A 12,731-nucleotide genomic window follows, 5' to 3' on the forward strand; every position below is an offset into this window, starting at 1 on the left:
GCTACATCACTCTGCTCTCCTCCCCACTGAGAGCTGGTGTGTGGGGAGCGTTCTGGCGCACTATGGCTGCCGTCGCATCATCCAGGTGGGGCTGCGCACTGGTGGTGGTGGAGGGGATCCCCATTACCTGTACAGCGCTTTGAGAAGAGTGTCCAGAAAAGCGCTATATAAGTGTAAGCAATTATTATTATTATTATTATTATTACATGGGTAGCAGGAAAGATTTCTCTAGCTCTGGTATCCATCCCGTTTGCTAGTTATTATAATAGTAATTTCATTGCTTATTTATAATTGGGTTGCCAGTCGGGTTACTGGCGACTGTGCCTGAGAGTTAGACAGACGGTTTGTCTAATCATCACATGTCGCACTGATGATCAGCCTGAGATCGGAGATGATGTGTTTTGACCTAATTAGCTTTTTATGGTGTTGGAGGCGTGCAAAACAGCATGGGGGGGGGGATGTTCCCCTCCAGTGTGCAAAATGTATCATCGTATTATGTTCTTAAAGTTTAATATTGCAAGATCAAATGTTTCAGATCCACCAGCAACGTGAATTCAGTCGACGCCGTACGTCTTGCCACGGGGGCGGGGCGTTCGCGGAGCCCTCGGCCTGGATTGGCAAGAGGAGTCGGCGTTGCTCTGGTAACCAGCTGAGACCCCGCCCATTTTACGTCCCGGAGAAGGGGGAGGTGTTGGAGAGCGCGGACAAAGATGGCGGCTATCAGGAGCGTCAAGGTGAGGGAGAGAGAAAAATGAGTGAAAGTATCGGTGGCGCAGCGCTTTGCATGTTTTTTTTAATATGTACTAATATTTACAGCGCGGGGGTTAATTCATGTCGGGCCGGGTTTGAGAGGGTGGGAGCAGTTTTAAGAAGAACGTGCAGTAGTTAAGTCCCTTTCAATACCTGTATGGTTGTGTCAGAATTAAATTCTCTTTAAAGATGGAGCAGATTTTAAATATGTTTTGTTATCGAATTGATATTCATATTTGTAAGTTGGGACCAAAACATTACAGCACACGCCACCATTTCATGCGATTGGGGGGATCAGTGAGCGTTTAAAACTGCCTCTAATCCAGTTCATGCCCGAGTCCAGCTCCGTTCTGGGCAAAACATGAGATTAAACCCGTGCGTCACCTGCCTGCAGGTGCCTTCACTGGAAAGTCCTACTAGCTACAGTCCCAGTACAGTAGAACAGACCTGTTACAATAGGAGCTACAGTCCCAGTACAGTAGAACAGTCCTGTTACTATAGGAGCTACAGTCCCAGTACAGTAGAACAGTCCTGTTACAGTAGGGGCTACAGTCCCAGTACAGTAGAACAGTCCTGTTACAATAGGAGCTACAGTCCCAGTACAGTAGAACAGTCCTGTTACAGTAGGGGCTACAGTCCCAGTACAGTAGAACAGTCCTGTTACAACAGGGGCTACAGTCCCAGTACAGTAGAACAGGCCTGTTACAATAGGAGCTACAGTCCCAGTACAGTAGAACAGTCCTGTTACAATAGGGGCTACAGTCCCAGTACAGTAGAACAGTCTGTTACAGTAGGGGCTACAGTCCCAGTACAGTAGAACAGTCCTGTTACAGTAGGGGCTACAGTCCCAGTACAGTAGAACAGTCCTGTTACAGTAGGGGCTACAGTCCCAGTACAGTAGAACAGTCCTGTTACAATAGGAGCTACAGTCCCAGTACAGTAGAACAGTCCTGTTACAGTAGGGGCTACAGTCCCAGTACAGTAGAACAGTCCTGTTACAACAGGGGCTACAGTCCCAGTACAGTAGAACAGGCCTGTTACAGTAGGGGCTACAGTCCCAGTACAGTAGAACAGTCCTGTTACAACAGGGGCTACAGTCCCAGTACAGTAGAACAGGCCTGTTACAATAGGAGCTACAGTCCCAGTACAGTAGAACAGTCCTGTTACAATAGGGGCTACAGTCCCAGTACAGTAGAACAGTCCTGTTACAGTAGGGGCTACAGTCCCAGTACAGTAGAACAGTCCTGTTACAACAGGGGCTACAGTCCCAGTACAGTAGAACAGTCCTGTTACAATAGGAGCTACAGTCCCAGTACAGTAGAACAGTCCTGTTACAATAGGAGCTACAGTCCCAGTACAGGAGAACAGTCCTGTTACAATAGGAGCTACAGTCCCAGTACAGTAAAAGTAGGTAACAGGATATTTAAGAGAAAGCTCACAATGGATTTTGCAATCTTGAGACACTTGTGTACAGTTTTATATCTTGAACTCTCTCTGTCTCCCTGTCTGTGTCTTTGTGTCAGGGAATGGTGGGGCTGGTGACTGGGGGGGCCTCAGGTCTGGGCCGGGCCACAGTGGAGCGCCTGGTCAGTCAGGGGGCCAGCGCCGTGATTCTGGACCTGCCCAGCTCGGACGGCGCCAGCCTGGCAGACAAGCTCGGGGAGCGCTGCGCCTTCGCGCCCGCTGACGTGAGTGTGTGAGACACGCGCGCCGGCTGGTCTCGGTGAGAGTGTGTGTGAGACACGCGCGCCGGCTGGTCTCGGTGAGTGTGTGTGTGAGACACGCGCGCCGGCTGGTCTCGGTGAGTGTGTGTGTGAGACACGCGCGCCGGCTGGTCTCGGTGAGTGTGTGTGTGAGACACGCGCGCCGGCTGGTCTCGGTGAGTGTGTGTGTGAGACACGCGCGCCGGCTGGTCTCTGTGAGAGTGTGTGTGAGACACGCGCGCCGGCTGGTCTCGGTGAGAGTGTGTGTGAGTGCGGCCTGAGCCCTGCGGACTGTCTGAGCCTCAGTCCTGGTGCAGCAGCACTTATCCCCCCTTCTCTCCAGGTGACATCGGAGTCGGAGGTCCGCTCGGCTGTCTCCATGGCCAAGGAGCGCTTCGGCCGCCTGGACCTGGCGGTCAACTGTGCGGGCATCGCCGTCGCGGTCAAGACCTACAACATGAAGAAGGACCTCCCCCACAGCCTGGAGGACTTCACCAGAGTCATCACCGTGAGAGGGGGGCCGCTGGGGCACCGGGGCAGGGAGAGGGGGCGGCGGCGGGGTGGGGGGTGGATGGAGAGGTGCGGAGGACGGGCAGGGCCTGCTCTCTCCTGTCTCTCCCGGCACCCACGTCTCTGCATCTCTGTCAGGTGAACATCGCCGGCACCTTCAACGTCATCCGCTTGGCAGTGGGGGAGATGGGGAAGAACGAGCCCGACGCCGACGGACACAGGGGCGTGATCATCAACACCGCCAGCGTGGCTGCCTTTGACGGGCAGGTCTGTCAGCACCGCCTCACCTTGCCAAACACACCTGGGCAGAACTGCCTCACCTTGCCAAACACACCTGGGCAGAACTGCCTCACTTTGCCAAACACACCGGGGCAGAACTGCCTCACCTTGCCAAACACACCGGGGCAGAACTGCCTCACCTTGCTAAACACACCTGTGCAGAACTGCCTGCTAAACACACCTGGGCAGAACTGCCTCACCTTGCCAAACACACCTGGGCAGAACTGCCTGCTAAACACACCTGGGCAGAACTGCCTCACCTTGCCAAACACACCTGGGCAGAACTGCCTGCTAAACACACCGGGGCAGAACTTGCCTCACCTTGCTTAACACACCGGGGCACAACTGCCTGCTAAACACACCTGTGCAGAACTGCCTCACCTTGCTAAACACACCTGTGCAGCACTGTCTAAACACAGCTGTATACAGTGTTAGTGCACAGCTCTGTACAATGTGTGTCTTGACTTCCTTTTTCTCCAGGTGGGTCAGGCTGCCTATTCTGCCTCGAAAGGAGGCATTGTGGGAATGACCCTTCCTATCGCTCGTGACCTGGCACCCATGGGGATCCGGGTGGTGACTATCGCTCCAGGTCAGTACTGCCCCCTAGGGGTTGAGGGTTTGTATTACTGACTAAAGCTCCCTTTCAAACTCTTGCTGCATTTCGTAATTTAGTGGTTTTGAGGCAGACATTTGGAGGGGGGGTGACACTGAGGGGAATTGGTTATTTTCTGCTATTTATTGTATTTTATTGCATGTGGGGCAGTAGAGGTATGTCCCCAAAACAAATTTGCTGAACAAACAAATTTCGTTTTCAGTGTTTAACTGACCAGGTCATGTTATCATTTGCACAATAGTGGGTTACCACTGCTTTGGTCCAACAGTAGTAACACCTTGTGAATTTCTCTAATGGTTTGTGGGATCTTGTTAAAGAGTATAAACCACTGGTCTGACATTATGGTACCTGTTCTTGCTTTTGGGGGCTATCCGCTTTGAACAGGGGTGACCGAGTAAGCTAACGCTGGGGTCTTGAGACCCTGCGCCTGGTTCTTTCAGCCTTTTCTGAGCCCCCATCTCTCCCTCTCCTTCCATCCCCCTCCTGCTCGGCTCAGCACCTCTGTCGAAGCACAGCCGTCTCTTACTGCAGCCTGCACTGACGGCTCCTTCTCTGATCAGTACATTGATGATCAGAAGGTAATACACGAGCCTCAGTGTTCTGGACAGACTGACGTCTGTTCGGTACTTCGGACATTCCTGTGGTTAATTGTGCAGAAATTAAGGCATGTCAGTGATCCAGCAGCCGTATCGCCCTGCAGCTCCCTGCTGGCAGCCCACTGGAGCTCAGCAGGTGGGAGCCTGGCCAGTACCTGGATGGGAGACCTCCTGGGAAAAACTAAGGCTGCTGCCCTAGTGGGGCCAGTAGGGGGCGCTCACCCTGCGGTCCATGTGGGTCCTAAGGCCCCAGTATAGTGACTGGGACACTATACTGTAAAAAGGTGCCGTCCTTCAAATGAGACGTAAAACCGAGGTCCTGACTCTCCATGGTCATAAAAAATCCCAGGGTGTTTCTCAAAAAGAGTAGGGGTGTTACCCCCCTGGCCTTTACCAATCATGGCCTCCTAATACCCCCCCTCTCTGAACTGGCTTCATCACTCTGCTCTCCTCCCCACTGAGAGCTGCTGTGTGGGGAGAGGACTGGTGCATCATCCAGGTGGGGCCGCACAGCTGGGGGTGGAGGGGATCCCCATTACCTGTACAGCGCTCTGAGTGGAGTGTCCAGAAATGCAATATATAAATGTGAGGAATTCTAAATGAATTCTTCCGGCGTGGTGCAGAGCTGGGACTTTGACCTCGCAGAGGTACACCAGAGGCGTGGGCCTCCAGTGCCAGCAGAGTGTGTGCAGGTTACCCCTCTCTCCCTCCCCTCGCAGGCCTGTTCTCCACCCCTCTCCTGGCGGGCTTACCTGAGAAGGTGCGCACCTTCCTGGCACGGCAGGTGCCCTTCCCCAGCCGGCTGGGAGACCCCGCAGAGTTCGCCCACCTGGTGCAGGCGCTGACCGAGAACCCCATGATCAACGGAGAGGTCATCCGACTGGACGGGGCCATCCGCATGCAGCCCTGAGAGGGCGCGTGAGGCTCGGGGGGAGAGACGCAGTCTCTCACAGATCCTTCGCTGACATACCGTCCAGTTTTCATATCAAGACAGCCCTCGAGTCTGTGAGTCTGTGTCTCAGTTGCTGCTGTAAAAGCTTTTGTGTCTGCATCTACACCTGATACTTATCAGAACCCTGTAAACACTGGAGCACACCTGGCGTACGGATTCTTACTGGGGCTCCTGTATGAAGGACTGCAGAGGCAAAATCATACCAAATCATGACTCTCTGAAATTGTTGCTGTGCACTGAATACATCCTCATTTCATTAAATCAGTAACTGAGTTTCACACTGATCTTTTCCCCTGTGGTCTCTCTCACTGTGTCTCCTGTCCTGTTGTGTTAATGAGGGATCATCTCGTCTCTCTCGCCACGTTCACTGTGCTACTGTGTGTGTTCCAACACTGAGGGGTTCTGTTAGCGCCACTCTTGTTTGCACAGAGTAGTGGCCACACACAGCAGACCAGGAGAGGCCCAAGAGATGGGTAGACAGCAGGGGTACAGTGCAGATGGCTTAGTATTAATTGAACTGGTTGTATTGCTGTGTCATATCTAGGGCAGGGGATCAAGTCTGGAGTCATCTTGGACACAGGGGCTGTGAGAGGAATTCTGGCTGTTTCTGATGATTACACTAAGTCTTGTAAAGTTACAAAATTACTCTTGAATAGTAAAAATAAAATAGTTTTTAAATCGTCCGTTTCATGAAAGTTGCTTCGTCTTGAGTTTTTTTGCCTGTAAAAGACAACTGTCATCTATGAACTTTGATGAAGTAGAATGGAATTTTATTTAATAATTATTTGACTTCACAGGCAGCACAGGGGTTAACACTGCTGCCTCACAGTGCGGGAATTCTGGGTTCAATTCCTGGGGTGCTGTCTGCGTGGAGTTTGCATGTTCCCCCTGGTGCTCTGGTTTCCTCCCACAGTCCGAAGACATGCTGGTGGGTTAATAGGCTTCTGGGAAAATTGGCCCCAGGGTGAGTTTGTGTGTGTGCCCGGCCGTGGACTAGGGTTTACTGGACAGAGTCCGTTCACCCACAACCCTGAACTGGAAGAAGTGGTAAGAAGATGGATGGATGAGGCTACACCTCAAGTTTATAACTCGCTGTATTCATCGGAAACTGAGAACTACATCATCCTGAGCTTTGCCTTAAAATGAGTGGAGCTCTTTCGGAGGACTTCAATTTGCAGCAGTTAAGTGCTTGATCACGGCACCCAGGAGGTGAAGTCAGGAGGTGAGCTGCAAGCACACAACACACACAGAGACAGCGAACCAGAGTGCTTCAGCACCATTCTAGACTTTATTCAGCTCTGTGCTGGTAGGCTCGATGACAGGAGAACTGGGAATATAAACTTGGTGAGCTAGTGTCTGTGGATACCTGAGTGTGTGTGAATATAGCTTTGTATCTGGCCGTCAGTGTGTGTGTGTGTCTAGCTCTATGTGCGTCAGCGTGAGGAGGTGTTGAACTGTGTGAAGTAGTGAGCTGTAGGCTGGTTGGTGTACAGCTCCTTCTCCAGGTACTGCTGGCTGGGGAGAGAGAGAGAGAGAGAGAAGGGGTGTAAACACACTGATTGAAACAGCAGATCACTCCAGCTCAGTGCTGCAGCTGTGCTGGGGTCTTTCTCTGGGGCTCTGGGTCGGCTAGACTGAGTTTCTGAGCGACCACAGGTGTGGGTGGCTGTCGGGAGGCTGTGCTAACTGCTGCTCCACTCACTGCAGTCTCTGCTCCTGGGCCAGCTGCGCGTTGTATCTGGCCAGCTGCTCTCGGCCCTCCCTCGCCCTCTCCAGCGCGCTCTCCTCCTCTTCCCTGGCCTTCCTCGCCGCCACCGACTGCAGCTGGCCCCACTGCGCCTCCGTCTGCCTCTCCGCCGCCCGCCGCCGCTGAGGGGAGGCAGCAAAGGAACGCCGCTGAGCATCGGGGCAAGGGCTCGGCCCCGCCGAGTCACACGCCCCGGAGCACCCGAGGGTGCTACAGTACCTCGGAGCCCCACACCACGAGGAAGTGAGAGGCGCCACATGGCCACCGTTACCCCAGCGTTTCCACATGGCCAGCGGGAGCCCAGTACGAGCAGCGCCCTTCGTGTGCGTCCCAGACGGGCAGGCCCAGGACGCAGCCTGCTCTCGTCAGGTCTCAGCAGAAGCGAAGACAGGCCGGGCCTGGTCAGAACTCGGAGGGGAGATCTCTGCTGCTGTTAGCGGTGGGGGATCAATAAGCGGCCCTCTACCCTCCGGACCAGAATTCCCAACCCACCTCAGACTGATTCCAAATAATGGTCTTTCCACACACTCCTCTTCCCCGTCTCCATATTGCGCTCTCGGTGTATGCCGTATGTACCTCCTCTCTCTTCCTCCGCCTCCCCGACCCCCCGACCCCAGGGTTCCCCCTCAGTACCTCTCTCTCGGTGCACTGCTCCTGTCTCTCCCTCAGGATGGCGCTGTGCTGCCCGGGGCTCATCCCTTTCCAGCGGTCCGTCAGCACCCGGCCCCCGCCTGCCAGCCCCGCCTCCGCTTGCTCCGTCAGCAGGTCAGAGGTCACCTGCTGCCGCAGCTCCGCCAGCTTCTCCTGCTCCTCTCGCGCCCGCTCCGCCCTCTCTCTCTCCGCTCGCTCCGCCGCCTGGGGGAACAGTGTACTTTAGCAGTGCTGCGCGGTTCACTGCGGTGTATTACAGTGTACCAGAGAGCCCTGGCCTTGCGCATGACAGTACAGCACAGGCCATCCCAGTGAAGTGGAGTGCAGCTGAGTGAAGTCCAGTCCGAACCATGGCAGTACGATGCAGTTCAGAATACAGGCCAGGACAGAACAGAGCAGTACCTGAGCCCTGTGGTAGTCAGTGAGTGCAGTCTGGGCAGCTCTCTTGCACTCCTCCTCTAGAGCACTGAGCTGGACAGCCCTGAGGTCCTCCAGCAGCCTCAGTCTCTCACTGACCGATTCTGAAACACAGCACATCCCTCACACTGTCACTGTGAGCATACTGTACATCTCACACACTGTCACTGTAAACACACTGTACATCTCACACACTGTCACTGTGAGCATACTGTACATCTCACACACTGTCACTGTAAACACACTGTACACCTCACACACACTGTCACTGTGAGCATACTGTACATCTCCCTCACACTGTACAGTGTGCTCACAGTGACATCTCACACACACTGTCACTGTGAGCATACTGTACATCTCCCTCACACTGTCACTGTGAGCATACTGTACATCTCACTCACACTGTCACTGTAAACACTGTACATCTCACTCACACTGTCACTGTGAGCATACTGTACATCTCACACACTGTCACTGTAAACACACTCCATATCACAAACACCCTGATTAGTATGAAACGTGTATTAACTAATGTCCACGAGTGTGCACCTTTGTGGTTTTGCTCTTGGCAGCGTCTGGCCCTTTCTTCAATCTGTGCTCTCAGCACTCGCTCATTCTCCTCCTTCTGTATCCTCCTCCTCTCCTTCTCTCCTGGATCTTCACCCTGAGCACACACATAGCACTGGGAATACTGACAGACAGAGCACTGGGGATACTGACAGACATAGAGCACTAGGAATACAGCCACACAGAGCAATATTAATACTGCCACATACAGAGCACCGAGGATACTGACACACAGAGCACTGAGAATATTCACACAGAGCACCGAGGATACTGACACACAGAGCACCGAGGATACTGACACACAGAGCACCGAGGATACTGACACACAGCACTGAGAATATTCACACAGAGCACCGAGGATACTGACACACAGAGCACCGAGAATATTCACACAGAGCACCGAGGATACTGACACACAGAGCACTGAGGATACTGACACACAGAGCACCGAGGATACTGACACACAGCACTGAGAATATTCACACAGAGCACCGAGGATACCGACACACAGAGCACCGAGAATATTCACACAGAGCACCGAGGATACTGACACACAGAGCACCGAGGATATTCACACAGAGCACCGAGGATACTGACACACAGAGCACTGAGGATACTGACACACAGAGCACTGAGGATACTGACAAACACAGAGCCCTACAAATTCTGACACATACAGAAAGCACTGGGACTATTGACACACAGCACTAAAAACAGAGACACAGACCAGCACCAGGAGCTGGATGTGTTGTGATAATGACATGATTGCAGAGCTCTTTTCTGTCTTTGTCTTTCTCTGTTTCTTTGAGTGAGTGTCTCTGCCTAAATGTTTTTCTGTGCTGTCTTTATGCATGGCTGACCTCGAATCTTTGCATGCTGGCTGGCCCATACTGGGCATCAGGGTCGGTGAGACCGGCAGGGGAATCGCTGTGTATTGCACGAGGGTCATTAAGGTCAAAGTCCCGAGAGTCTTTGGGGCACTGCTGGGTTGCCCGAAACTCCTGTAGCTCCCGGGCCAGCTGGGCACGAGTCTCTTGTTCCTCCTGCTGACCCTGAACAAACACTGCATCCTGGGCAAGGCTGAGTGCATCTGAGAGAGGCAGAAGGGTTATTACACACACTGCTGTACACAACACTGCACTGAGACAGAGGGGTTAATACACACACTGCACTGAGACAGAGGGGTTAACACACACACACTGCACTGAGACAGAGGGGTTAAGACACACACTGCTGTACACACACACTGCACTGAGACAGAGGGGTTAATACACACACTGCTGTACACACACACTGCACTGAGACAGAGGGGTTAATACACACACTGCTGTACACACACACTGCACTGAGACAGAGGGGTTAATACACACACTGCACTGAGACAGAGGGGTTAATACACACACTGCTGTACACACACACTGCACTGAGACAGAGGGGTTAATACACACACTGCTGTACACAACACTGCACTGAGACAGAGGGGTTAATATACACACTGCTGTACACACACACTGCACTGAGACAGAGGGGTTAATACACACACTGCTGTACACACACACTGCACTGAGACAGAGGGGTTAATACACACACTGGACTGAGACAGAGGGGTTAATACACACACTGCTGTACACACACACTGCACTGAGACAGAGGGGTTAATACACACACTGCACTGAGACAGAGGGGTTAATACACACACTGCACTGAGACAGAGGGGTTAATACACACACTGCTGTACACACACACTGCACTGAGACAGAGGGGTTAATACACACACTGCTGTACACACACACTGCACTGAGACAGAGGTTAATACACACACTGCACTGAGACAGAGGGGTTAATACACACACTGCACTGAGACAGAGGGGTTAATACACACACTGCTGTACACAACACTGCACTGAGACAGAGGGGTTAATACACACACTGCACTGAGACAGAGGGGTTAATACACACACTGCTGTACACACACTGCACTGAGACAGAGGGGTTAACACACACTGCACTGAGACAGAGGGGCTAATACACACACTGCTGTACACACACACTGCACTGAGACAGAGGGGTTAATACACACACTGCTGTACACACACTGCACTGAGACAGAGGGGTTAACACACACACTGCTGTAGAGGGTGACAGTGACACTCAGCCAGGTGGGGGTGTGACCTATGACCCTGTCTCTCACCGAAGGCGCGGTCCCTCCGTCTCTCCGCCTCCTTCAGGACCCGGCGCTCCTCCACCTGCCTCTCCAGCCCCGGGAGGTCCACCCCCAGGGTCCGGACCCGCGGGTTAAACACCCGGCTCCGCCGCTGCGCCTCCGCCAGCCGCCGGCGCTCCACCGCCGCCGCGAGGGCGCCATCTACAGGCAGGTCTACTTTATACATCCCGCGACACTGCACAGCCACACACACTGAAGAAAAACAATAACATCAGAACAGCATAAATAATAATTATCCTTACACTTACATACATCGTAAGGATTCGACATAAAAGTGTAAGGACTGTTATTATATATTTACTCATTAAGTATATATTATATATAGTGCTTTTCTGGACATGTTTACATTCATGTTTTGTGCTGCTCTGCATAAAGTTCTGGTGATACTCATGTCTCAGTCCTGAAACAACAGTAATAATAATTCCTTACACTTATATAGCGCTTTTTCTGACACTCCACACAAAGCGCTGTACAGGTAATGGGGACCAGTGTGCAGCCCCACCTGGACGATGCTCCAGTCCTCTCCCCACACTCCAGCTCTCAGTGGGGAGGAGAGCAGAGTGATGAAGCCAGTTCAAAGAGGGGGGTTATTAGGAGGCCTTGATAGGTAATGTATAGGGGGAGATTTGGCCCCAACACTGGGGTGAGCACCCCTACTCTTTTTGAGAAACGCCCTGGTCCCTGATTTCACACGTTAGCATCCAGTGACGTTGGCATGGACGCTCTCCCTGGGCGTGGGACAGGGCTGTCTGTACGCTGCAGGGGACGGCCACTGTCCTGTGACACTTCAGTCTCACTGCAGCGATGGGATATCTGTGGAGCGGACCCGGGCACTTTAACGCCCGGTCCAGAGCTGCCTGCTGTCTGGCCTTCAGCAGAGAAGGCAGACCCGTCTACCCTCTACTGTCAGTAGCCAAGACAGTGCTGCCCTGGGGTCAGTCAGTCCTGGGCTGAGGGAGTGGACCCTCTGTATTCCACCCAGACTACATGAGCAACCGATACAAGTAGTCGAAGTTCTCTAAGGCAGCTACAGTCAACATAGTGGATTTCCCTCTGCTTTATTTTAATGAAAATTAGAATTGATCCAAGTGTGTAGAAGCAGAGGAGCTGAGAACGGAATCTTTATTCTGGAATCCGAGAATTTAGTAGGTTTACTGCATAGTGTCTCTCCCGGCCCCACGCTTGCTACCTGTGTGGTCTGCATCTGTATCTCTGCGACGAATATAGATTTTCGTCCAAATTCATCTGCTCAAGGGAGCCTTGTTTTCCAATATTGCGGTGATATTCTGTTTCGCAAGTTATCTTTGTTATAAACAGCTGTACAGCAACCCCACTGCAGTCTGCTTCAAGGTGACACACCGCCGTGATCCAAGCCAAGTCTAACAGCGGTTTATAGATGGTTGGTTTGCATTTGTTATCTGCTAGAAGAAAGAAAAAAAACACTTATCTTACCAGGGTTTTGGCTGCGTTTGCGCCAGGTAGCTCCTTCCACTAATGTGTGCCCAGAGCAAATTCCAATTGATTTGTTTCTAGTCAGCCGCTTGGGGTTCCTATGGAAACGAGAATCCACCACTCGCCCTGTAATGTGCCCTCAGTCCCATTTAAGTCGACTGAAGGTGGTGCCCAAAAGGAAGATGGCCGGCCTTGGCGTCGCACGTCTTGCGTGTGGTTTGGACGTATGCGTGCTTGCCCGCGTGAGCTCGCGAGAGCAGGGGTGGCGCT

General features: G+C 52.7%; 2 protein-coding genes across 3 annotated transcripts; one reads left to right on the forward strand and one right to left on the reverse strand.

The window, feature by feature from the left end:
- The first annotated feature begins 583 nt into the window (after positions 1-583).
- Positions 584-6,098, forward strand: hsd17b10 (hydroxysteroid (17-beta) dehydrogenase 10). The gene is made up of 6 exons (XM_088623986.1): positions 584-734; positions 2,274-2,438; positions 2,797-2,961; positions 3,102-3,230; positions 3,723-3,831; positions 5,171-6,098. The coding sequence occupies exons 1-6, from the start codon at positions 711-713 to the stop codon at positions 5,359-5,361; spliced, it is 783 nt and encodes a 260-aa protein (XP_088480112.1). The 5' UTR covers positions 584-710; the 3' UTR covers positions 5,362-6,098.
- A 566-nt stretch (positions 6,099-6,664) lies between these two features.
- ribc1 (RIB43A domain with coiled-coils 1) lies at positions 6,665-12,709 on the reverse strand. Of its 2 annotated transcripts, none has more exons than XM_088623984.1 (8): positions 12,462-12,709; positions 10,977-11,201; positions 9,646-9,875; positions 8,768-8,882; positions 8,204-8,322; positions 7,784-8,005; positions 7,106-7,272; positions 6,665-6,918 (listed from the first exon to the last, which is right to left on the reverse strand). In XM_088623984.1, exons 2-8 carry the CDS (start codon positions 11,173-11,175, stop codon positions 6,837-6,839), a joined length of 1,134 nt encoding a protein of 377 aa, XP_088480110.1. In that variant the 5' UTR covers positions 11,176-11,201; positions 12,462-12,709; the 3' UTR covers positions 6,665-6,836. The 2 variants fall into 2 exon arrangements, with proteins under 2 accessions (XP_088480110.1, XP_088480111.1); XM_088623985.1 differs by lacking the exon at positions 12,462-12,709 and adding an exon at positions 12,199-12,357.
- Positions 12,710-12,731: the final 22 nt, after the last annotated feature.

Source organism: Lepisosteus platostomus, chromosome 3 (genome assembly GCF_059453375.1).
Source record: "Lepisosteus platostomus isolate fLepPlt1 chromosome 3, fLepPlt1.hap1, whole genome shotgun sequence".
Taxonomy (NCBI): domain Eukaryota; kingdom Metazoa; phylum Chordata; class Actinopteri; order Semionotiformes; family Lepisosteidae; genus Lepisosteus; species Lepisosteus platostomus.

Bases quoted from the DNA above. Each gene is read 5' to 3' on its own strand.
- hsd17b10 (XM_088623986.1), top strand. From the start codon at position 711: ATGGCGGCTATCAGGAGCGTCAAG. The intron at 2,962-3,101 runs GTGAGAGGGGGG...CATCTCTGTCAG, and splicing joins ACTTCACCAGAGTCATCACC to GTGAACATCGCCGGCACCTT. The intron at 3,231-3,722 runs GTCTGTCAGCAC...CTTTTTCTCCAG, and splicing joins TGGCTGCCTTTGACGGGCAG to GTGGGTCAGGCTGCCTATTC.
- ribc1 (XM_088623984.1), bottom strand. From the start codon at position 11,175: ATGTATAAAGTAGACCTGCCTGTAGATGGCGCCCTCGCGGCGGCGGTG. The intron at 8,883-9,645 runs GTCAGCCATGCA...GTGTGTGCTCAG, and splicing joins CCAGCATGCAAAGATTCGAG to GGTGAAGATCCAGGAGAGAA. The intron at 8,006-8,203 runs GTACTGCTCTGT...CTGTTCCCCCAG, and splicing joins CTGACTACCACAGGGCTCAG to GCGGCGGAGCGAGCGGAGAG.